The sequence below is a fragment of the Erpetoichthys calabaricus genome, chromosome 1 (genome assembly GCF_900747795.2).
Source record: "Erpetoichthys calabaricus chromosome 1, fErpCal1.3, whole genome shotgun sequence".
NCBI lineage: Eukaryota > Metazoa > Chordata > Cladistia > Polypteriformes > Polypteridae > Erpetoichthys > Erpetoichthys calabaricus.
In genome coordinates, this window is record NC_041394.2 from 116568693 (window position 1) to 116595103 (window position 26411).

The 26411-nt window shown below is 38.0% G+C and overlaps 1 protein-coding gene across 1 annotated transcript in view; it reads left to right on the forward strand.

Moving 5' to 3' along the window:
• Window positions 1–1662: 1662 nt before the first annotated feature.
• LOC114644303 (cystine/glutamate transporter-like) overlaps window positions 1663–26411 on the forward strand; it is a 50232-nt gene continuing 25483 nt past the window's right edge. The window contains exons 1-5 of the mRNA XM_051929526.1: window positions 1663–1895; window positions 10593–10719; window positions 16565–16680; window positions 21434–21559; window positions 22343–22442. Coding sequence (XP_051785486.1) covers window positions 1712–1895; window positions 10593–10719; window positions 16565–16680; window positions 21434–21559; window positions 22343–22442 — 653 coding nt within the window. The 5' untranslated portion in view covers window positions 1663–1711. The remainder of the gene's footprint in view (window positions 1896–10592; window positions 10720–16564; window positions 16681–21433; window positions 21560–22342; window positions 22443–26411) is intronic.

The following is a 26411-nucleotide window of genomic DNA, read 5'->3' on the forward strand; positions in this document are numbered from 1 at the left end:
AATCTGAATTGACCCAGTGCCTCATACAAAAACAATATATAAAAAAATCAACACACTGTGAGACCACAGACACTGGAACTAGCCACCAGGAAGTCTTGAACATTTATAGTCGAGAGGTTTTGAGGTCATTGTGAGCTGAGAGAGAGGTGGAAGCAAATATATAATTCCTCCTATGCTCTCTCATCCATCCATCCATCCATTATCCAACCCGCTATACCCTAACTACAGGGTCATGGGGGTCTGCTGGAGCCAATCCCAGCCAACACAGGGCACAAGGCAGGAAACAAACCCCGGGCAAGTTTCCAGCCCAAGCACACACTAGGGACAATTTAGAATCGCCAATGCACCTAACCTGCATGTCTTTGAACTGTGGGAGGAAACCCATGCAGACATGGGGAGAACATGCAAACTCTACGCAGGGAAGCGAACCCGGGTCTCCCAACTGCGAGGCAGCAGCGTTACCCACTGTGCCACCCTATGCTCTCTCAGGTAATAATAAATTAAGAAGTACTTCAACAAAAGTATAAATTTAGATAAAACAGACAGCTTGAAAATAATATTTCTGAAAAATTAAGGTAGTGGCCTAATATGTGTCTGCCTGCAACTGATAACTTCAACTGATAACTTCTTTATCACTCCTTTTCCATCCACCCATTATCCAACCCGCTATATCCTAACTACAGGGTCACAGGGGTCTGCTGGAGCCAATCCCAGCCAACACAGGGCACAAGGCAGGAAACAAACCCCAGGCAGGGCGCCAGCCCACCGCAAGGCGCACACACACACACAAACACACACACACCCACACACCAAGCACACATTAGAATAGCCAATGCACCTAACTTGCATGTCTTTGGATTGTGGGAGGAAACCGGAGTATCTGGAGGAAACCCATACAGACACGGGGAGAACATGCAAACTCCACGCAGGGAGGCACTCCTTTTCCTTGTCTATGAATAGTAATCTTTATGGTTTTAACAGTTTACCAATAAAAAAACAATTGCCATGCTAATAAAGCAGTTTTAATATCGAAATCAAAAATGTCTAATATGCTTAATATGGTGGTGCAGTGCTTATCTCTTCTTCCATACAGGTGTAGGAATTTGGCACATTTTAGCCTTTATGTAGATGTTTTGTCAGGTGTTCTGTTAATTCTTCCCCATTTCAACTATAATTTGTTTAAGCCTTAATTGGTCTGGTTTGAGCAGGTTGAAGCACTCAAGGTTTGTGTTTGCCGCTGTCTGGGTAGACTATGGATTCTTGTCATCCTGTAATAGACAAGGAAGGGAGAAAAAATGTATAGAAGAATTGATTGTGTTGTGTGAAAGTTAAGACTTTGAAACAGCTCTATATCTGAGGGAAGATGCCAATTCAATTCTGTTAATTTCACATTTTCTGGCTCATTGTTATTTGGTTGATACAGTATAATTGTTTAATTGCAATTCATATTACTAAAAGAAACTGAAATGTTTTGAAAGGATTGTTCAGTCTCAGTTAGTGAGTTTCAGGCTTTACAGAGGCATCCAGTTTTACAACTTTATTAATTTCCTTTTTTCAGTCTTTTTCTTATTTACTTTGGAAATCATATGTAGATGAGGGGAGTTTTTATTTAAAACCATGCACAGCATTAAACAGAGAGAGACAGGAGAGAGAGAAGGGTGAGAAAGTGCCCAAAAGCACTCTTAACACAGACAGTAGCTTCATTGCAGAAATGGCAAGTACAGAAACTGTTTACCTGAGGAAAAAAGTCAACCTTCTTGGATCATTGTGCATTATTGTAGGCGCAATGGTAGGAAGTGGGATTTTCATTGCTCCTAAAGGTGTCCTGAGAAACTCCGGCAATGTGGGCCTGTCTCTTATCATCTGGTTGGCCACAGGAATTTTTTCTACTTTTGGTAAGTAAAGGAACACTCTTCCCTGGAAAGCCTGGGTTAAGTTTCATCAGCAGCCAGAAAATACAGCAAATCTGTATGATTTAAAAAAAACTATTTTCAAAATTATTAGAAATGAGCTATAGATTTTACTTTGTATTCAGTCAATGAAAAGAGCAACCTAGATGAAAGAAACCAATGAAGATTATTTTAAGCTTACAAAACGTCCTTGCAAGTGCCACTATTTTCCATGTTACTTCCAGGGATATTGATGTTGGTAACAATGTACATAACTAGTCATGTGAATTGTTGATGATGGAACACGGGACATCATCGCATCGCCATTATGAAAGGTGACAGTATGCTCCGACTGGCATTTAAGCTTTGAATTGTCTAAACTAAAACCTATTTTTATGAGAATAGAGTGGGAAAGAATGACAGATGAACTTAGGAATTTGGGCTTTGCTTTTTGACAGTGAGTTTTGGCTTTTTTTTGTACTTTTACACTTAGTTTCTTGTGTTTTCTTTGGCACTTTATCCCCTGGCCAATTTCTGACAACTGTTATTCGTTTTCCATAGGGAAAGCCCTTCTTTTTCTAGCTGATATTAAAAAAAAATTCTCAGCAATGCCTGGAAAGGGCTAAGTCCTGCCCTTAAGCCATTCCTTCCTTTCACATGTTTTTTCCCCTGTCCCTCATGTCTAAGGCTGTTAAATGGCAATGTTTTCCATTTAGCGGTTACATGATGGAGAAGTTGGGAATATAAACAGAAGAGATATAGATAATGGCTTAGAGTGAGCACTTGCAGTCTAGCCTTTTGTATATTTGTTTAGACTTAAGTATGTTTTTTCTGATTTTTGGCTTTGTTCTTTTGGATTTTGAGCTTTGCTTTCCTATTTGCTTTGTGTATTGATCTCTGTTTTAGAAATTTTGATCCATATTTTGACTATTGTTTTAAAATTTATCTTTGGATTATCTTTATATATAAAATCCCTATGTGCGTCCAGGTGTCCGTGTGTGGGTGTCTTCTGGTAAAGTGCGCATGCGCAGGGCATGGTGCGATGCGCGATATTACTGTCAGAGAAAGTTAGAGGCGTTTTACAGAAATACAAACCATTATTACTGCGAGAGGAAATTAAAGGTACACAATACAGTGACGCATATTACAGCCACATACAAGCCAGTATTACTGTCAGAGGAGATTAAAGGCATATTACCGACGTGCACGCCTGTATTACCGCCAGAGAAAATTAAAGGTATATTATGGACGTACAAGCCAGCAGACATACAAGACGGTATCCTTCAATAAGGGCGCGCACAAAAAGGCGAGCCTCAAAAGGGTGACCTCAATTAGGCGCAGCGAATAAAGGTGCGCGTAAATAAAGATCTCCACCTTTGTTGCTCTTCACATATTCCAGAGCCATTTGAACTAAATTATCTACGAACACCTTTATTCGCCGCGCTCAATTGAGGTCGCCCTTTTGAAGCTCACCTTTTTGTGCGCGCCCTTATTGAATAGAGCCGTACAAGACAGTATTACTGTCACAGAAAATTAAAGATACACAATACACGGCGGCAGCCCACGAAGAACGGTCAGCTCAGCAAGTAAACATAAACAAAAGAAAGGCTGAAAGAAAGAAAAATACGACCAACAAAAAGAATGAGGTCAAAGTCCCTTGCCATTTAATATAGACTGTTCCTACTAATGTTTATGCACTACTGTTCTAGCGCCCGTTATTGTAACGGGCTAAATGACTAGTTTTTAAATAAATATTCTGAAGTCATTCTGCAAGGTGAAAGCTAACAAGTAGTAAATCATCCTATAGACTATGAAAAGTTAAATGGAAAAAATATTAATAATAAAATAATAATAATAATAGTTAAAAATTAAACATTTTTTTCCCATTCAAGAAAATTTCTCACATGAATATTACTAAAAGAGAAAAGTTTACATTTACTTATTTGAGTTACTATTCCTAGATTACAAAATCTAGCAGCTATTAACAATTAGACAGAAGTTTGCCAAACAAAAGACTCTTCAAATGCTTCTTAAAAACATTGAGGGAGTCAGAATTTAGAATAGAGTTGGGCTGTTCATTCCACCAGCCAGGAGTAAACATTAAATGAGTTTGGACTGAGATTTGATACCATGCAGAAGTTGCACCATTAGACGCCGTTCAACAGCAGACCAGTGTGGTTGAGAAAAAGCACAGGACCTCAGAAGACTTCATCATATATTTAGGTACACAACCACAGAATTCTCTGTAGGCAAGACACCTTTATCTAAGGCAACTTATTTATGATACAATTGGTTATATTTGTTTTGGTTTTTCAGTTGGAGCACAGGTAGGTCACGTGACTTGGTCATGGTCACATGGTATCAATAGCAGGATTTGGATCCACACCCTCAGGGGTGTAAGACCAGAGCCTTAACCACTACACCACACTGTCTTAAAACAAACATATCCATCCATCCATTATCCAACCCGCTGAATCCGAACACAGGGTCACGGGGGTCTGCTGGAGCCAATCCCAGCCAACACAGGGCACAAGGCAGGAACCAATCCTGGGCAGGGTGCCAACCCACCGCAGGACACACACAAACACATCCACACACCAAGCACACACTAGGGCCAATTTAGAATCGCCAATCCACCTAACCAGCATGTCTTTGGACTGTGGGGGGAAACCGGAGCACCCGGAGGAAACCCACGCAGACATGGGGAGAACATGCAAACTCCACGCAGGGAGGACCCGGGAAGCAAACCCAGGTCCCCAGGTCTCCCAACTGCGAGGCAGCAGCGCTACCCACTGCGCCACCGTGCCACCCACAAACATATTGTTAATAAAAATATAATTATCATTCCAAACAGGGAATAGATCCCTTAGGTATATCACTGCCAGTGTAAATCCTTAGTGTAGGCTTTAGGAAAGAAATAAATTCTTTATAACAGGTGTGGCATTAGGTTGTGATCAATTTTGAAAAACAGTGTGAATGGTTACTTTACTTAGTTCATGGCAACAGATAAGGAATAGTGTAGTCTTGAAAGTTTAATTAATGCAATTTATTTACTTTGTCTTAAATAAGATTGTTTTAATGGAATTTTTCAAATGAGCTTATATAAAAACAATACATTTTTCTCAATAAGTTCTCAAATAGTTCAACATCCCAAATTTCATTTTTAAACTGAGTAAAAGAATCACATAGCTATTGCAAAAAAATGTATGTAGTATTTATATTTTATATTGGTGACAGGAAAAATCTTGATAAATAAATCAGTAAAAAGTTTGAAATGCTACTGATTGACTTCATACTGAATTGTGAAGGGCTCCACCCTACAACCTGTCTCACCTTTTTGACATTTTCTGATGTTCTTACAGTTAAAATCGATCCAACAAACACATCCTACACACTACAAATAGACTGAGATTCATGGAACCAATTTAAAACTGGGTTATGAGCAGCAATTCTTTGTCGGCTTGACACAATAGATCAAATGAAAAATTGTCCTTGCTCCTCTGCTACAGATTTGAATTCAATGTATGTTGTAATATTGAACACACGATAAGGCACTGACTAGTTGCTCATGGTTACTGAAACTGCATCTAACATTTTGCCACAGAAGTATCCCCTATTGACCCCTCCCCCACCCCTAACACCCTGGTAATGATCACATCCTTAGGCCATGCCCACAATTTTAGTTTCGACATTTCAATCAATCACTTAAAAACATGTCTGTGTCATTTTTTTCCTATCGCCCCTTCCGTATAAGAGTCATTCATGTCAGTCATTTCAGTGTGTTACTGGTAATGAGAGGAGAGGTGATATCATGAGGAATATTTATTGTATTTTCATGCCATAGAAACTAATGCACTCTGTCAAGTATCAATGTTATTGTTTTCCATACTACTGCAATATATAGTATGCTAAATAGATCGTTGTATATCACCTACCGACAATTTTTGTGTTCACAATTTCATGTTCACCATCCCACAGTTCTTTTGGTGGGTGTTGTTGATCACCAGCTACTACCACCTGCCAAAGTATAAAAAGCTAAGAATGCATCATCATACAGCCTGTGGAGGATATCACTTGTGAATTTCCTTATACAGAATTTATTAGTTCTTCCTATTAATGATATGATTGATATTAGTCTGATCTTTGAGGGATGAAATGACACACAGACACAAGCATCTGTTTAATGGTACTATAAAGTACTGTTTATTATCTCTTTAAGAAAGGATACTAATCAGCTCCCCCTCTTTGACCACAGGAGACACTGCTGTCCATCTTCAAGGGGATCATTCTCTGACATGTTAATTGCACCTCCTTTAAGCTCCCTTCAGTGTGCATGGCTGTGTCCTCCCCCCAGTGAGTCTCACATGCCCCTGTGGAGTCCCGCACGGGGGCAGGTCTGGTATGAAACTAATGAAGTTTAAGCTTTAGGGCACATAATCCAGGTGGGGCACCAGAAGCGACTTTTGTTGCTGGTTGCAAAGGGGCCCCCATAAGAGTTTAAGCTTCGGGGCACCAAAAATGTGGATGCGCCACTAGTTCCATCTGCCTGTTCTCTTACAAGTTAGATCCCTATAATATTTTAATTTTAAAGAGTGTCTTTACATTTACAGTTGTTTTCTCAGAAGATGCTTTTTTCCTATGTGACTGACATAATCGAGCAAACATCAGTCTGGGGAATGCTTGGAAGCAAGTGTTACATAACAAGGTTCCAAAATTGATCATTACAGGCAAAGAGTTCAGAACAAAACATAACTGAGTTACAATTCCTAGATTACATCTAACAGCTATTATCAGTTAGACAGAAGTTTGTCAAACAAAAGACTCTTCAAATTCTTCTTAAATACATTGAGGGAGTCATAATTTAGAATAGAGTTGGGCTGCTCGTTCCACCAGCCAGGAGCAAAACATCAAATGAATTTGGACTGAGATTTGATACCATGCAGTGGTTGCACCATTAGATGCTGTTCAACAGCAGACCAGTGTGGTTGAGAAGAAGTACAGGACCTCAGAAGAGTCATCATATATTTAGGTACACACCCACTGAATACTCTGTAGGCAAGCTTAAAGGAGTTGGACTTAATATGTCCTGATGCAGGAAGCCAGAGGAGTGAATTTTGCGGCATTTTGAATCATCTGCAATGGCTTGGTGACACATGCCAGTGCTTCTGCCAGTAGAGAGGTACAGTAGCCCAGACATGACAAGACCAAAGCCTGGACAATAAGTTGTGCTGTGTACTCTGTAAGATATGGCCTGATCTTGTGGATACTGTACAGAGTGAATCTGTAAGACGGAGAGACCATTGATAACCATGGTCCTTGAATGACAGCTAATCATCAACCACCACTCCAAGGGTTGCGTAACTACTTAACAGATGTTAGATAGTGAACCAAGATAAACAGAGATGGGGTGCTGAGTAGGCATACAAGCTGGAATAACAAGAAGGTCCATCTGTGACAGGATGAGCTGGAGATGGTATTCCTTCATCTAGATTACAATATCAGTGAGAAATTCAAAGATTCTTCTTTATACCATGTGGTCTTCTGGAGTAAATGACAGGTATAGTTTTGTATCATTGTATCATCAACATAATGCTGATAGGAAAAACTATGGGACTGCATGATAGGGCCATGAGAGGAGGTGTACAGAGAGAAGAGAAAAGGACCCAGCACTGATCCTTTGGACACCTCCATGTTTGCCTGGCGCACGCTTGACATCTCTACACATCAGGACACATGGTAGTATCTCCCTGAAAGTTAGGACTCAAACCACTTCAGGGCAATCCCAGTGATACCAAGGTCGAGGAGGGTGGCAAGGAGGACCTGGTGGTTGACTGTATAAAAGGCAGGGGAGAGATCTAGCATGATGAGCACACATGACATGTTGTTAGATTTGGCCTGCCACCACATCAGAAACAATGAGTAGAGCTGTCTTGGTGGAGTGGCCATTCTTTTATCCTGATTATATCAAGCAGTCTGTTCTGTAGAAGGAGGGAAGAAGTCTTGGTTAGAGAGAGCACATTCTAGTGTTTTGAAAAGAAAGGAGAGAAGGGACTCTGGTCTGTAATTACCTACTTGAGAAAGATCGAGAATTGGTATTACGGCCTGTTTGAACAATTTAGGAAAGTGCCTGTGCAGAGTGAGGTTTTGACAACGTGTGTAATTACAGAAATGAGTGAGAGAGAGATATCCTGGAGGAGATGTGAGAAGATGGGCTTAGGTGGACAGGTAGCGAGGTGACTAAAGAGGAGATTGTAAACATCACTGGTGGAGAGAGGAGAAAAAGAGAAGAAGGCTGTGGTGTGTTCAGGAGCAGGCCCTTTTTAGGCAGTGATGAGAACTGACTTCCTATGACAGGGTCCTTTTCCTGAAAAAAGTCATCAACAGTGAAAGAGGTTGAGGGTCAAGGTGGTGGAGGGTTGTGGAAGCAAAGACTAAGCCACAATGTTTCAAAGGGTCATTATTGTCCATGTTGGGTTTCAGTTTTGATAACTTTAAGCAAAGTTCAGCTTCTTTCTATTCCTGTATTTAATTTATAAAGGAAGGATGGAGGTTACCAAACATTGTCAACTGTGTTTTTATTATTAAAAACTGTTAAAAATTCACCTTTGTTCTTAATTGCATATTTTGCTGCCTTAGTCTGCCTGTTTCTAACACTGTTCAAAAATAATTTTACATAAAACAAGTTAATCAAAACTAAAAATCTTATACTGTTGGAGGACTGGACCTGAGACAGACAGAGAGAGAGAGAGAGAGAGAGAGAGAGAGAGAGAGAGAGAGAGAGAGAGAGAGAGAGAGAGAGATGCTGTTTAGGCTCTTGTGGGTGGAATGGGTGAAAAAGACAGCTCTCAGTCCTGGTGTGTGGGTATGGAACAGTCTCAATCTTAGCATGGATCTGCTCAAACAGGTGTGTAAGTGAGAGTGAGTTGTTCCCTTGGAGCAAAAGTGAGCAGTGGAAGAGACACTGAAAAGGAGAACAGAGCTGGAAAAGACAGGAGAGCAAGTGATGAAACTGAAGCATGGCTAAGCATGGTGAGTTGGGTTTGGCCACTGTGTAAACAAGTGTTAATTTAAGTCCCACTTTTTACAACTTTTTTTACCATTCTCTTACTTTACATACCACCTGACAGCTGTTTGTGTAGTACACAGATTGAGGACTTTTGTTCTTGTGCATAGCTACATTGATATACAACTACTTTTATACAACAACTGAAGCAGATTTCAGTTAGCTATGTGTTTATTTAAAAATAAGTCAATTTAAAGACAATCTTTAAAACTGGAATAGAATTTTTCTCTAATGTTACCTTACTAGGGTCATGGTCCTCATTTTAATAAATGCTTTACCTTTGAAAATGAATCACGTAAGTTAACTTTGACAGTCTTACTTTAAGTACACATCAGGAAATGACAGTATTTCCAGATGTACTTATGTATGCCTGTACTCTATAGGCTTTTGTAAGTAAATCAAATTTAGGCCAGATGGAAGGTGCTGGGTAGATTTGGAAGACAAAATGAATAAAATGTTCTAAAAGAACAGAGTGACTGCAATAGGAAGGAAAGTACTGACTTCATAAGTTGTTGTTTTTGGTGACAGTACAGTTTAAATAAATTAAATGTAAATATTCCCAAAAGCAGTTTCAGGAATGTGTATCTATTATATAAAAAAGACAATCTACGCTTGTAGCTGTCAATTAGAATAAATCTTATAAGAAGGTACAGTATATTTCAGCTTTAGGAGTGAAGGAATATTTGAACTAGTTAATTTTTATTGTTGTAATCTGAGATTCTGACCAGATGGATAATACTGGTATTCTGATGGCTTTCTGGTGGATTTGTGTTTTCTGAAAGCATACAGTTTGCTTTTCCAAATTTATTTTTAGAGTAGTCACAGATTTGGGTTCTTACCATTTTACTCTTTCACAATTTTATTCATTGTGTTTTTATTAATAACTTTAAGATTTACAAGCCATTCTCTACATAAAATTGACTCAATACATCTACTATAGAAACATCTCATAAATAACATCAAAAATAGCTCATAAGACAGAAGCCACACTGATGAAAAGTGCTTCTGTGTTCTCGCAAAAGTTAGTTTGAGTCTGTTATTATCACAAGACATTTTCCAGTTTTGGCAAGTTCTGCTACCTGCTGTTTCATGACTCATCACCGAAGAGTAAACAATTGATAATATTTTGTTTAGTTTAAAAGATGATTGTAAAAATTTCCATACCGGTAGATCATTTAAAATAAACCACTCTTGAAAATTCCAAGAAGTTATAAAATCATGTATCGTTTAAAATAATTAGATTTTTTCAGTAAAATTATATTATTTTTTTTATTCTAGAATCTCAGAAGACAGATATTACCCATTATTAACCCATCTGTTTTACTAACCTGCTTATCACCCATTTAAGTATTGTGGGAGATTTGGTATTGATTTTTTGTTAATTGTGGTCACAAATGTAAAAACATTACAATGTAAAAAATGTTTACATAATTGACAGAGAAAATTAGAAGAAACCAGTCAATCAAGCACATGTGCTTGGTTAATAGTTTATATGCCCCAAAATGATACACGAACGTGTTTTTTTGAAAACTATTAGGGTATGTGCTTCAACAAGATGACCTATTAGTTTGTTTTATAGTTTGTGAATTTTTTTCCCTTACATTTACAGTGATGTCCTTTATTTTATGCTTGGTTTCTAGGAGCGCTGTGCTATGCTGAGTTAGGCACATGCATTAAGAAGTCTGGTGCACATTACATTTATATTCTGGAAACCTTGGGACCCATGCTAGCATTTCTTCGTCTCTGGGCACAATTTATTCTTATTCGGTAAGTTTTTTATGAGTTGAGCATGAAGATAATATATTCTTTATTGTCTAGTTTTAATGATTAAGATTTGGCAAGTTCTAAATTCAAGAAAGACCAATAAACTGCCTTTACGTCAACACAAAGGTTTAGATTGTATCTTTTGAGAAAGGGTGGTAGTACTCCATGTGATCTATGGAGAGTGAATGATCGATGCCTACCACCTGGTTTATATCTGGAATACGAAATGAAAAAATAATACTCCATACTCTCATTAACATTTAGAAAAAAGTTCTTTATGTTGTATTTTTACTGTACATGAGAAAATCAACTAGCATGAGTGATTGTTGACATTGGCAAAGTGATTAGTAAAACAAAATTTGTAATTTGGTGTAATCACACCTTGTATTATTTCTTTTAGAAAATTGCTTGTGAGGATTTTTTTTTCATGTGGACATATGCTGATGTATACTACAAAGCAAAACAGACTTCTAATTTGTTCTGTAACTATTGCTCAACGATAAAGAGTTTTTCACCATTAGAATCTCAACTATAAAAAAAATGAGCTTGCTCACTGGAACAGATACTTTGAACCTCTCAGTTATACCTTAATAATAATACAAAATTTGGTCTATGAATCCTGCTGTGTGATAGATAGATAGATAGATAGATAGATAGATAGATAGATAGATAGATAGATAGATAGATAGATAGATAGATAGATAGATAGATAGATAGATAGATAGATAGATAGATAGATAGATAGATAGATAGATAGATAGATAGCACTTTCTTTAGTGTTTCTTGATACACTTCTGCTGAGAAATTCCTCAGCTAAAAGTACTTAATGTAAGCGTGTCAGAGACTGGAAGTGCAACATTTCATATAATGGTCATCAGTATTATCTTTACTTTCTCCTCCAGTGGGCTCAGTATGAGCCCCATAACTGATCCAGCCTTTTTAATTAACTTGTTGATTCTGTTGTTCTCTCTTAAAGTGATGGTATCAGCCAAGCACACCATAGCATAAAAAATCTTACTGGTCATCACAGAGTTGTAGAAGATGTGAAGGATGTCACAACCCACATTACAGGAACACAGTCTCTTAGAAAAAGAGTCTGCTCTGCTCTTTCTTTTATAGTTCCTCTGTGTTACGAGACCAGTCCAGCCTGTCATTGATATGGACCGTCAAGTACTTGTAGCAGTGTGCCACCTCCACATCCACAGTGACCAGGCATAGAGGTTCTTTGATGCAATGGAAGTCAATAACCAGTTCCTGCTAAGCTGCAGACAATTCTTTCTGCACCAATAAACTTTTCCACTTGACTCATATACTCTGTCTCATCCTACTTGTCAATACACTATATTAATGCAAAATTTCTGAGAATTTGTGTTCGACACATGACCTGGGGCCTCATGCATAACGCTGTGTGTAGAATTCACACTATAACATGGTGTGCGGACAAAAATGGAAATGTGTTTACGCACAAAAAAAATCCAGATGCATAAATCTGTGTGAATGCCAACTTCCATGTTGTTCCGCTCCATAAATCCCGGTCAGCGTCAAAAGTAACTCACATGCATGCTCCTGCTGTCCCGCCCCAACTCCTCCCAGAATTACGCCTCCTTGAATATGCAAATCAGTATAAATAGCCCTTAAGCTCACCCTTCTGTGAAAATACAATGGCAAAAGCACAAGGGAAAATAGAAGAATTTCAGTGAATACCAAGTGCAGGCAAGGAAAAACGTACAATTTGTTGGTTTAAACAGTGGTATAAACAACAAAAGGAAGTTGATCAAGTGACATAGCGTGTCGGAGAAACTCGAAGCTCAAGTTCACAAAGTCGCACAGTGCCCGAAATAAACAAGAAGTTGTCACATATCAAAGTCGCTGTGAAAAGGCGAGACATAGCCAACCGTCTGAGTGTCATATGAAAGCTTATTAGGGTACAGAGGAAAAGAAGGCACACAGTGGGAAAGAAGCATGAAATGTCAACTTTAATCTTGAAAATTTCCACTTTAATCACGTAGTTTATTTTGTCATTAAAGTAGAACATCATAAACTTCATCTTAAAATTGTTTAATTTACTAGTTTCTCAATCCCATTGTAACTAAAGTAGCACGTTAAATGCTTTGTTATGTATTTGATCTTCTATGTGCTCTATGTGTGTGAATCACTACGTGCTTCCGGGCTTTCTCTTCCTCCAACAGGACACAGAATCCATTACATTCATAATATTACAGCTCTCTGAATAATTAAAATACTGAGAAGTAAACGTGATATCATTTTCATGATGATAGGAGTTAAAGCATATTATTAAACATGGGAACACAGTGGCGCAGTGATTGTTCATGTCTCACGCAAGATGCTTGCTGCGCCATGCCTGACCTTCGATGAAATAATTTATTGCAGCAGTACTGTCTCTTTCAAACATACTAACCCCCAATTCCTGTCCTTACTTTTCTTTCTCCAAATACCCAATCGCCACACAATCAGCTCTGTAATAGATGTTAAGCCATCTGTAAGCTTAGAACACCGATTCTTCAAAACTTTTAAGGCACATTGAAATTTCTTCGTAGTACGTGTTTAATTATCCTATCCATCTATCCTTCCAGTGTCACATCAGCACCAGCAAGAGTACAGAGCGAGGCAGGAAAAATCCATGAACGGAGCTCCAGCTCCTTGCTAGCGCTGCGGCACCATGTAGTTAAAGTTAAAGTTTTATCTGTATAATATAATAAACATATTTTGCTGCATTTCATCTTAAAAATGATATCGTCATCATATGTAAATACACGCTTTATAAAGTGGCTCAGGTTGTGCAATATTATAACTATAGAGCAAATTTACAGTGAGGTGATTGTACTTATAAGTACTAACACTTCTAGAAGGAGCACTTGATGGACTGATTGAGTGCGTTTATAGCTCCTGGGATGAAACTGTTTCTGAACTGCGAGGTCTGTACAGGAAAGGCTCTGAAGCATTTGCCGTGTGAGAGCAGTTCAATATACAGCATGGCTGAGGCAGTGTGTGCTACATGCTGTATAACGATAATTCTCTTTCCAGTCAGCTGCTGTAGATCTGTGATTCCCCACTCAGATACAGTGATATAAATACTCCGAGTGGTGCAGTGAGAGTAATATGGAAAAAGATGATCCACTGTGGCAACCCCTAACGGGAGAAGCTGATAGAACAACAACAACAACATTTATTTATTTATATAGCACATTTTCATACAAAAAGTAGCTCAAAGTGCTTTACATAATGAAGAAAAGAAAAATAAAAGACAAAATAAGAAATTAAAATAAGACAACATTAGTTAACATAGAAAAATAGTAAGGTCCAATGGCCAGGGGGGACAGAAAAAACAAAAAAAAAATTCCAGACAGCTGGAGAAAAAAATAAAATCTGCAGGGGTTCCAGGCCATGAAACCGCCCAGTCCCCTCTGGGTATTCTACCTAACATAAATGAAATAGTCTTCTTTGTAATTAGGGTTCTCACGGAAGGACTTGATGATGAAGAAGAAGAAGAAGAAGGTGCAGTGAGAGTAACAACGCTAAAGCAGCTATTGTATTTAGAATTGTTTGACCATTCTGTGAACCATTATATTGTTACAGGTTAATTACAATCAGATGCATTAAACTAACAAACAATATGCAGTTAATTTCAGTGTATTTATAAAGCAGCATCAGGGATGTGGGTTTAAAAAAGAAAGGGTAACCACACAGGAACAATAGCACTGCTTTGACGCTGGGTGCCGCCAGTCTGCAAAACCGAGTACAGAACTTGCTTACGCCACTGTGGAAATGTGCGTGGCTGTATGCCAAGTTTAGGTTTTATACATCACGATTTGAATGTGGAAATGTTCTTATGCAACATTTTTGTGTGTACGCACCGTTTATACATGAGGCCCCTGGTGTTAAATTTATAGTGTGAGGTGTAGAGGGTGACGTGAAAAGTAATAGAAATGATCTCCTTTGTGGCACTTCAGTGTTGTTCACATCCTCATAAGAGAAACAGACCTTAACTCACTGCCTGACAGATATTCCATTATCCAGGACACCATGGCACCATCCACCTGCATATCTCAGAGCTTAACTCTTAGTAGGGATGGCTGGAAGTTATTGAAGACACTAGACAAATCAAAAACCACAATCATCACAGTTCTGAAGGCTTTGTCTACATGAGAATAAGCTTTAGATAATTGCATCTCCCACTTCAATTTTTGTAAAATAAACAAAAAACAATGGGTCCAAGTGGTCTTTCACAAGAGGGCTCATAAAGTCTAGGACCATCCTCCCAAAAGGCTTTATGATATGGGATGTTGGAACTGGATAATACATAATGTTTTTCACAGCAGCAGAACATTTTGTAATCTTAGTGACAGACTGAACAGGTGACAGAGGATACCATAAAATTGGTCGGCACAGGCTTTAAGAACTTGAGAACTGATTCAGTCTGGTCCTGTGACTTTTTCTGTGTGTAGACTCCTCAACTGTCTCCTTGATTGCTCTTCAGGTAAGGACAATCCATACTGATAGTCAAAGGCAGACTCGTCACTTACCAGATGAAGTAGAGTTGTTGATGTAGAAGGGATGGTATGAGGAGGCTGGTCATTGGAGGAAGGAGGCAGTAGGTGGTAAAGTCTATTACAAACTTGGTTCAGAACTGGTTTTATATTATTCTGAGTGAGTTTGTTTTCTATTTTAGCTTTCTAACCTTCCTTTCCTTCATTCTTCAGCACTCTCTGTGTGTATTTCATAGCATCTTTGTCGTTGGGTTTGAATGCTCTCTTTTTCTCATTCAGGAGACCTTTTAGCTCCTTACTAATTCAGGTATTTTTATTTGAAAAGCAATGTACTGCCTTTGAAGGTATCATAGTGTTTAAACAAAAATTAATATACTGTAGTCTGTCATGCAGTAACGGAGTCCCTCAATTTCGTCCCCATGAGACGTCCACACCATTTCCCATTTTATCATTTGGAAGCAGTCATTCAGAGCCATTTCAGGCTCCAGGCTTCATTTCTATTCTGGTGGTAACAGGTTGCCAGCTAATAATAGGCTTATAGCTGGGAATATGATAAATCAAGTTGTGGTCAGATGTGCCTAAAGGTGCCAGTAGTTTACACTTAAAGGCATTTTTAATATTTAAATAATGCAGGTTCAGCTTGTTATTTCCTTAAGTGGAAAATTACACAAACTGATGGAAATGTGTCATTGTTTCCTTTCAAAGTCACATGGGTGAAGTCACCACATATTATGATATGCATGATAAGAATGACTCATCATTAAAGTGTTGGTGACAAAATCACTTCCATTGCTGAGTCTCTGTTTGCAGTAGGAGGAACATAAACATGAAGTAACTCATTTCCCTGGGCAAATAACGTTGATTAATTCCAAACGCCAGAATTCTAATGTCTGAATGAAATACTGTAGTTTTATTCCCTTTTGCATCATTGCTCATTTACATAGATGACCAGTCCCCCTCCCGTCTTTTTCTCTAAAGCACTGGGTCTCTTTCTGCTTGAATACTGTGAAATCAGTCCCGCATCAAAATAGTGCTGAACTCTTTAATGTAATGTGTCAATCACATATTATATTTCTAATGAGAAAAATTTAACTTTTGTAGCAGTCTGGGATTTAGCTACCGTAAATAAATGCATTGCAGCCTGTTAGTCTAAGGGGAAATACAGTCACTTTGTGTAACAATGCAGTAGTTTTGTTTCTTAGCTCCTAGTTGCTGTATGAACTTTGAACACTGTGAATAGTTACTGTGCAAAGAAGTGGAATTAAGAAAAGATTTAGAAGAAAATCTGCATTGTCTTCCTCCCTAACATTAAATCATTTGTTGTCCTTTGAACAATCTAGGCCTGCTTCCTCATCTGTGGTGGCTTTGGCATTTGGCCGGTACATTGTTGAACCTTTCTTCAGCCCCTGCTCAGCACCCAAATTACTTGTTAAAATGGTCAGCATAATTGGAGTCTGTAAGTAGTCATTTGACTTTCCTATGATCTTTTCTTCATACCTGCTTTAATCTAAATGTCAATGATATGTACACTGATCATGCATCTTTATGAAAAATGAATACTGCAAAATATATGCTATAATATATTATTTTTATGTACACTTATGTTGTAAAAACACAAAGGACAAAAGAGAAGGAGTTTGTGCTCTATCTGCACACTTTATTTATTGCCCTGAACTCAATAGAAATGTAAGAAAATGATTAAAGCTGTTTTTGTGGTTATAGTTGCTCCAGAGAGCTGTAAGTCCTGAAAAAGTACTACATCAGAGTCAGATCTCTGTCCTTGTCCACAGTAGGTCTCAGAAGACAACTCACTAGTGCATCATATACCCTCACTTGGTTTGTATTCGACCAATCATGCTCTTAACCTAACACCTTAATGGCCTTCTTAATAGCTTTGCACACCATGTAGATGTGGACTATGACAAGTGAACAACAACTCTTAAATCCTTCCTATAATGTGTAGTAATCTGCTCCAACATTTTTGCTTCCTACTTGCAACACTTTTTATTTATATTTATTTATGTATCTAACATTTCACATAGTTTAGTGTCATTGGCAAACTTAAGCATCTCATTAGTTACTTTTTATGTAGATAAATTATATAAATTTAAAAGAATATTGGCTCTTGTGCAGTAGCACCCTTCTTCTACTGTATTAGATAAGTTATCCATTAAAGTACGCACACACAAAAACGTCACTGTGATGATGCGGGTTCGCTCCAGGTTCCCATGCAGCTTCAGGGAGCTCTTGAACCTGACACCATCGTTATTGTCACCGATGAGCTTGGCAGTGAGGAACAACAATGAAACAAGGGGATGTTGTAAAAGTGTCAAGTGCTTTTATTAAAAATAAATCAAAACAAAACAGTTTTCCAAATAAATAAAGTGCAGTGTATATCAAAAATCTTCACTAAATAAATAATCCATTAAAACAGAAGTGAAATTGTGAAGGTTAAAAAAACAATAGAAAAAACAATCCTTTAAAAATGCCTTCTTCCTCACTCCTGCAACCTCCGTTTCTTTCTTTCTTTCTTTCTTTTTTCCTTTTTCATTCCTTGCTAGCCATCTCGCGCTTCTATATATTACCGGGACATGGATCAGCTGTGGCAATCAGCAGCTCCCGGGAACAATTACAGATGTGGACGACTCCTCACCTGTGCACTTAAGTGAGAATCGCCTGCATCATGAATTCCCCGGGAACCGCTCGGCCACACATCACCACGCCCCCTTGCTAAGCCACGAGTGCGACGATTATTTATTTAAAACTGGCCCTTTTTGACATGAGCTGTGGACCAGCTACACCAAAGTCACTTCTCCTGAAATTAACGAAAGATGAAAACAGTTATATAAGAATACGATTGAATTGACTAAACTAATGTTATCTGTATATTAGTATTTTAAAACAACAATGTTATCAACCAAGTTTTATTTCTTTTGGTAATTATTGGGCACTACTCTATTGGGTATACATTATAAATGTTTAAGAAAATGACAGTTAGTCACAGGCCCTCTAACACTAACATACATCAATCAATGCAGTTTTTTTCATAAATTAAATTGGTATCTGCTGTGACTCAAAACTATCAAGCCACCATAAGCTTATTTCTCTCTATTATAAAAAAAAACAGTAGGGCGTTGAGATGTGATCTTCACGTTAAGATCACAGAAGACAGTTATAAGACCAGCGAGGACCTTAAGCATTAGACATTTTGCCAAGAGATTGACCCAGGACCGTCTCGCGATGACATGGAACATGAGATTCTTGCAAGACACGCCCTACTTGCAATCAATATCAAATAAGACAACGGGGCAGCAAAACATTCAGTCTTGTGAAGGATTTGAGCACATACAGATCCAGGGTCTCAGTGCATATAAAGCGTATAAGGACAATACGTTATAAATAAAACGTCGACTAAGCAAAGAAGAAAGCGGGACGGAGAAAAGAGACTCAAAAGCGTTGGAGAGAAAACAGAGCAAAAAAGGAAAAGTAATCTAGGTGCAAATTCAGTAAATAAGGAAAGTAATTATCAGCCCGTAACAAATGGAATTGAAACAAAGCATGCCCAATCGGGCTCAGAATTAAACAACAGAGTAAAAGACAAAGTAGAATTTCATAAACACGTTCACAAACATTGGCGCTATTCAAATGCAGAGCAGTTTATGAAAGCAATGTAATTCGAAAGGCTCAAAAAAAAAACGTATGCGTGATACAAATGTGGAGAAAGTTAAAGAATATGAAAGTAGGAAAATTAGAAAGTATAAAAATAAGAAAGTAAAGATCGCAGTAGCACAAACAAATGGAAATTATTACTCGAAAAAAAGAAAATAATCACCACGGACCAGGTGTCGTTGAAAAAAAAAGCAGGACAAAGCGAGGTCAGAAATAAAAGACAGAGTAGAAAACAAAGTAAAACGTCATAAATTGTTTACAAAACAAAGGGGCCAAACACATGCAGAGCAGGTTAGAGATAATGAAAACTGGAATTCAAAAGACTCAAAAAAAAAGTAGGCATGAAACACATGCAGAGCAAGATACAGAATATAAAAGCAGAAAAAAATGACAGTGTCAAAAAAAGAAAGTAAGCATCGCATTAGCGCAAAGAAAGAGAAATTATTACTTTGAGAAATAACTAAAAGGTGAATAGAAAGCGAATATATGGACACAGGTGATATATCAGAAGTATGTAAATATTGTAAGGCTTTGAAGTTTAAGTCAGAGAATTTCAAAAACGTGTTTTACCTCACATGCATTTATTGGTTACTTTGCAAAAAAAATTATTAACTGCTGATGATGTAGATCGCTTTGTCTGTGCTGAAATTCCAAACAGAGAAACCTATCCTGAATTATGGTACAAAATCATTAAACACATGTCTCACTGACCTCATTTAAAAGATTCAGCATATTGGAACTCGAAAGATTCCAAATATTGTTTTTACACAAGTTCTGAAGTAAAAGTGAAATTAATGAAATAACAACAATTCAAAGAAAAAAAAATCTTAAAAGTGTGTATCCAGAAAAACAAAATCATGGGGGTTGACGAGCGAAGCGAGCAGGGGGCAAAGCCCCCTAGTAGACTATATTTTTAACTACATGGCATTGCAAAGTACTGTTAAAATGCACATATTTATCGTACTCTAGTAACACATATACAGTGATCCCTCGCTATATCGCGCTTCGCCTTTCGCGGCTTCACTCCATCGCGGATTTTATATGTAAGCATATTTAAATTTATATCGCGGATTTTTTGGTGGTTCGCGGATTTCTGCGGACAATAAGTCTTTTAATTTCTGGTACATGCTTCCTCAGTTGGTTTGCCCAGTTGATTTCATACAAGGGACGCTATTGGCAGATGGCTGAGAAGCTACCCAACTTACTTTTCTCTCTGTCTTGCGCTGACTATCTGTGATCCTGACGTAGGGGGATTGAGCAGGGGGGCTGTTCACACACCTAGACGATACTGACGCTCGTCTAAAAATGCTGAAAGATTATCTTCACGTTGCTATCTTTTGTGCAGCTGCTTCCTGAAACGACATGCAGCAAGGTGCTTCGTATACTTAAAAGCTCGAAGGGCATGTATTGATTTTTGATTGAAAAACAAACTCTGTCTCTCTCTCTCTTTGTCTGCTCCTGACGGAGGGGGTGTGAGCTGCCGCCTTCAACAGCTTTGTGCCGCGGTGCTTCGCATACTTAAAAGCAAACAGCCCTATTGATTTGTTTGCTTTTCTCTATCTATGTGACATTCTGTGCTCCTGACAAGCACTCCTTTGAAGAGGAAGATATGTTTGCATTCTTTTAATTGTGAGATGGAACTGTCATCTCTGTCTTGTCATGGAGCACAGTTTAAACTTTTGAAAAAGAGACAAATGTTTGTTTGCAGTGTTTGAATAACGTTCCTGTCTCTCTACAACCTCCTGTGTTTCTGCGCAAATCTGTGACCCAAGCATGACAATATAAAAATAACCATATAAACATATGGTTTCTACTTCGCGGATATTCTTATTTCGCGGGTGGCTCTGGAACGCAACCCCCGCGATGGAGGAGGGATTACTGTAATTACATTCTCTTATCACTGTTATTTTTGTCTCATTGTTACAAAAATACTTAGCAAATAAAAATCTCTTAACTGATTATTGGTTGAAGCAAGTGAAAACATTTTAAAATGCTCCAGCTTTCATATCAGGTAACTTAATCAGTGTATGCAACAAAATGTTAAGCCATGCGCACCTTTTCAAACTTTTTTAGTTTTGTGGAGCCCAGCAATCTTAATTTCTTAAAGTGAGTACATGGTGACATCCTTTATGTCACCCATCACGCCAACATGATTGGCAGAAGATTAGGTAGCTAAGAACTGTATTTGTTGCCCACAAAAATAATAGAGAAAATGATTGCACACCTGAGGCAAAATTAAATTCAAAATGGAGATTCGCTGACCTTACCCCAAACTGCAAGAAATAAATCCTCACAATATCGACATTCTGATGGAATAACACAGTAAGAAAGAATTCAGAATGTTTTGACATGCTATCCTGTCAATGTTTGGTTTGCTTCTGTAGTAGCTTGATGGTGAGAGAAAGTGTTTTAATGAGTAACTACTAGAAGACAAGACATTGTGAAATTCATTGCCCCCTGTTGGATACAGGATCTTTGCCCCTGCCATTTTATTTCTCACATTTACTTAATCACTTCTTCCTTTCTTCATCTTTGCCTAGCATTTGCTGTGGCTGTGAATTGCTGGAGTGTCACCTTCACCACACGATTACAGATAGTACTTACCACTGTGAAGATGGGCGCCTTGGTTTTAATTATCGTGCCAGGAATGATCAAGCTTGCCTCAGGTAAAATAAACATGTTCTTTGCTGTTTTTAGCTCCTGTGATATAAAGTTTTTACATAGCTGGCAGCAAGCATTGACTGTTCATGCCAAGATTCATAAATGTGTGATGACTCCAAGAGCTTCCATGAGCATGTGCTTGGCAGAGACTTTGACTAAGAGCTTAGCTTGCTTGCTGTGAGTGCTGCCATATGTACTAAGGAAGGGAGAATGAGAAGGTGTAGCTAGGTGTCCCAAATACATTTTTATTGGCAAATGAGCAAGCAGATAGTCGGGACATCTAGGCAGTCCAACCTTGGCCATAGACTTGGAGAGAAAATGGAATCAGACGATATATGGATGTATCAAATATCAAGGCATAACCAAGAATAGAGCATTTTAGTAAACAAAGCCCAAGAGATGTATCCAGAATCATTGTCAAAATATGGAGTGAAGTAGCTACATGTAACCAGAGACAAAATGTTAAGAGAAAATAGTACTTTAGAGTCAGAAAAAAAATGTTGTAACCTGAAAACTTGAATCAATGCCCATATGGCCTCTACTGTAAGAACCCAAAACATTTCCCCATTTGGCTCCCCTATTAAGTCACCATGTCCTAAATTCCTGAGAGATTTCTCTGCTTTAGAAAAATGTGTGCTTTATGTAATCATGTAATAGCAATTGTTCAGCCTCCATATGAAAAGGATAAAATATACATGCATGTATGCAACAATGTTATTTCACTGATCTCTCCACCTTCAAGTCTGTTGCTAAAATATTTAATCTTGTCTGCATTTTTATCTTTGCAGGGCAAACCGAAAATTTTCAAGGTGCTTTCGACACCAGTTCCTTGACACTGGACAGGCTGCCATTGGCTTTTTATGCAGGATTATATGCTTATGCAGGATCGTAGGTGTCTTTTTTCACTTTCTTTTCTCACTCTCTCTTTCTGTTTCTTTTTCCTGCATAATTCTTGCTGCTACATTTTTTCTTGACCCATTTTCTTAATTAATTTGATGCTTAATAGATCAAACTAAAGATGAAACACATTTCCAAGTCATAGAAAAAATAAATACAGTAAAAGTCAAAATTCAGGATTTGCTGAACCCAAAAACTGTTTCAGCCTAATTTTTATAAGTAGTATGAAAAATGGTAATACATTTTAAATCCAGGAATTTACATGAGTTGTTACAATGTTTGTGAGAAGTTTAATGCTGTCCTTGTGTCTCTGTGGCTTTTCTACTGGTGGTCCACATTCTTCTCGTATTCCAAACATGTTCTTGTTACATCTCTTGATTAAACTGATAAGGTTCTTGTTTTGCATTTGATGCTACCATGTTAGACTCTTACTAACCTGGACATTGCAATTAAAAAATAAGTTCAAGTGACCTTAGGTAGTGGACAAATGTAACGTAGTGTGGTTCCTGGGAGGCACACACCTTTTTTCACTTTTATCAACATATACTCTCCCAAAATTGCGTTGTTATCATTTGATTTAACATTCTGAATATGGCTGCAATTAAAAGAACCCACAGTGTAACTTCTAGCCTAGCAAAAAAATCTTTGCATAAAGACAATGAAGACACTTCTCTGAAATCCACTCAAAAGAGGCAGCTGCATTTTTTTTTATTATATGATGGAAAAAAAGAGGCTGATAAGGCTGCAATGGATGTTGATAATTTCAAAACTTCAGGGGTTTCCCTTTGTACTGCCGACCAGTTTTCTCCTCTCTCCATAAGGTAGTCTTTCTCCTGTCAAAACTATGGCAGTCCCCAATAGTATCAACTTTTATCCACAAAAGAATATGTGCCTGTGTGTCTGTCTGTGTGCTCATCAAGTTGCTATGTGTCTGTCATTCCAAAACATGGCACATGACAAATATTTTAGCTATCAAATGCATTTCATTTGTAATGTGAATAGATTGCACATCACTAACATTTGTAATGATGCATTTTACTACTACAAATATTTGTGATGCACCATCTGACAACTTTTATGCATTTTATTAATACATGCATTATAAAAAACATTGCAATAGATAGTGCACTGCAAACATTAACATATATATCAAGACACACACACACACACACATATTACCAGTTAAAAGTCTGGAAACACTCATACGCCAGGGTGGAGGCATTACAGGTAGAGTTACAAAGAAACTGGAAAAGAAAAAGAAAAAGTTAAAATGGTCAAAAGAACTCCGACATTGGACTGAAGGTGACTAGAAAAGCGTACTATGGGCAACATCATGGAGTTATCTTTTCTCTGTTGCACATGACACTGGTATTTGGAGTGCATTTAAGGAAAAAGCCAACTGAGGACCTGTAAGGGCTTTTGTTTCTCAAACTACAAACTCTGATGTCTTTGTCCTCATGTGTAATTGTGCATATGGGCCTCCAAATTCTTTTTGGTCCAGTTTGCCCTTTTGTCGTGAAGTAATAAGAGAAATTTATGTGGCTTCTTCAGTTTCTTGGTAATCATTCACATGGAATATCCTTTATTCTGCAAAAGCAAATCAACAGACTGACATGTTTCTTGGGAAAGGTGTTTTATTTTAGCAATTTCTGAACTTTAGGAATGCCAGTGCCTTCTAACCCATTGGAACAGAATAAAACATTGTAGCAGTGCTAAATGTTGTTCTAATAACCAATTAGCATTTAAAATGACAAATTAATGAATTTGCTAAGGGAGTTTACCATTAGGACACTGAAGGAGTCACTGCTAGAAATGGGGCATTGCAGTCATTTATAAATAATCAAAAAAAAATAATTTTAAGCAGTGATAGCTAATTAAAACATTTATAATTTCTTAGCTATGCTTTAAACCAATTTAATGGTATCTTGTTAAAAATAGGAATACATTTCTTTCAAAAACTTGAACATTTATGAGACTGTCATGACTTTTGACTAGTAGTGTATAGTGTACACAAATGCAAACAATCACAGTGATAACACAAGCATTTTGAACGGAGACTGTGATTTCCTTTCAGTTCTATTTCTCATTGTCTGCTACAATTTTCCCAATTGCTAACAAATATTTTCTACAATATTATACGATTTATAAAAACGATATACACAAAGCCCAAAATAATAAAAAACAGTCCCAAAATAACACACAAGGAAAGACATTCCTAACATTGAAAAACACTACACACCAAAAGCAAACATTTCAGCCAAAATCACACACTAACACAGCAAAAATGTAAGCCACAATGAGCACTAAATACACACTGTGCACCAATGAAGAACACGTTTGCTTCAAATAGAAAAACATTTCAGAAAATAATGAGAGCCACAAGAAAAAGTTAAGTCATGTCATTTAAGTACAGATAAGTTTTATTTTGCAAAGTGTTGTCATAAATGAATCTTTAACTGGAAGAAAAATGTGCTTTGCTCACACCATATAGAATGAAAAAAAAAAAATAACGATTTACATGATGATGAACAACAAAATCTAGAGCATACTGCAACCTGAACTCAGGCATTGTCCTGGCGATATTGGGGTTTGACCAACAGTTTTCACCTACATCACACTAGATGTTTTCCCTGGCCAAACATTGGGGATAGTAATGCTTGGAGTGGTGGATCCATCCTTAACAAGCCTTGGGAGTGATGTCATCACAGGGCGTCTGTGTGGCTTTAACAAGACAAGATCATTCATTTAGGTCATATATCTTACATCTACAACTTGAAAAATTGCGCACATAGGGCTGCCAATCGTATACCTTCCACCGCCATGCCGAAAAGAACTCTTCTATGGGGTTCAGAAATGGTGAGAATGGTGGGAGGTATTGCACGAGAAACAGTGGGTGGTCAGCAAACCAATTTTGGACTGGGGCTGCATGATGAAAGCTCACGTGGTCTGCATCATTCATATGCTCTGGTGGAATGAGAATGTTATGGAGTCTGTCCAGAAATGTTAGAATATGGCCTGTGTTGTATGGTCCAAGGTTGGCATGACGGTGGAGGACACCATGCATATTGGAGATGGCAACGCACATTGTGATGTTCCCACCACGTTGGCCAGGAACATCTATAATGGCTCTGTGGCCAATGACGTTTCTTCCCCTTCTTCTGGTCTTTGCTAGGTTGAAACCAGCCTCATCTATGAAGATGAACTCATGTGGGATTGCATGAGCATCCATTTCCAGTACTCCCTGAAAACAATGAACTAAAATCAGTCAATATGGTGTTATCCAGTACACTGGGAAACAATGTTGCGTGTAATGTGCTGCAGTCAATATTGTACTTTCATCCACATATACTCGTCTGAGCTCTTTGTTTCTTTGAGAGTTTCTCTCAAAAGGCACCTTATACAATTGTTTCAGGCTGATTTGGTTTCGCTTGAGAATGCGAGCCAATGTGGACAGACTGACTCGTTGAATGTTGGTGAATATGGTGTTGTCTTGGATGATGTTGCTTTGAATTTCTCTTAATCTGATTTCATTATTCTCCAAGACCTCTCACTCTTCCTCCCCCTCTCATCCTCACCCTCCCTCTTCCTCTTCCTCTCTCTGCAATGTCTTCCATTGTTCTTGAAAAAAAGGTGCTCACCTGTGGTCTTTTTATAGTGCTTACTTCCTGATTGAAGTGGTAACAATTAACCATTGAGGTGTTTGGCCAGGTGGCACATATATTGGCCAATTAGCTCATGTTCTGTCCTTTTGAATGGCAGTGTGTTGTAATGGCAAACATGTGACTTTATGTCAGATTGTTGTCTTATGCAGAGAACCGTGTTCAGTGCATTTAGAAAGTGCCATTTTGAATTGCAAAATGTGTGTAAAGCAGGAAATGTGTTTAGAGTTTTAGAGACTTGAGAAGAGGTTTTGCTCTCTGTGTGTCAGTTTGAATAATTGTGCTATGCATGTCATTTTTG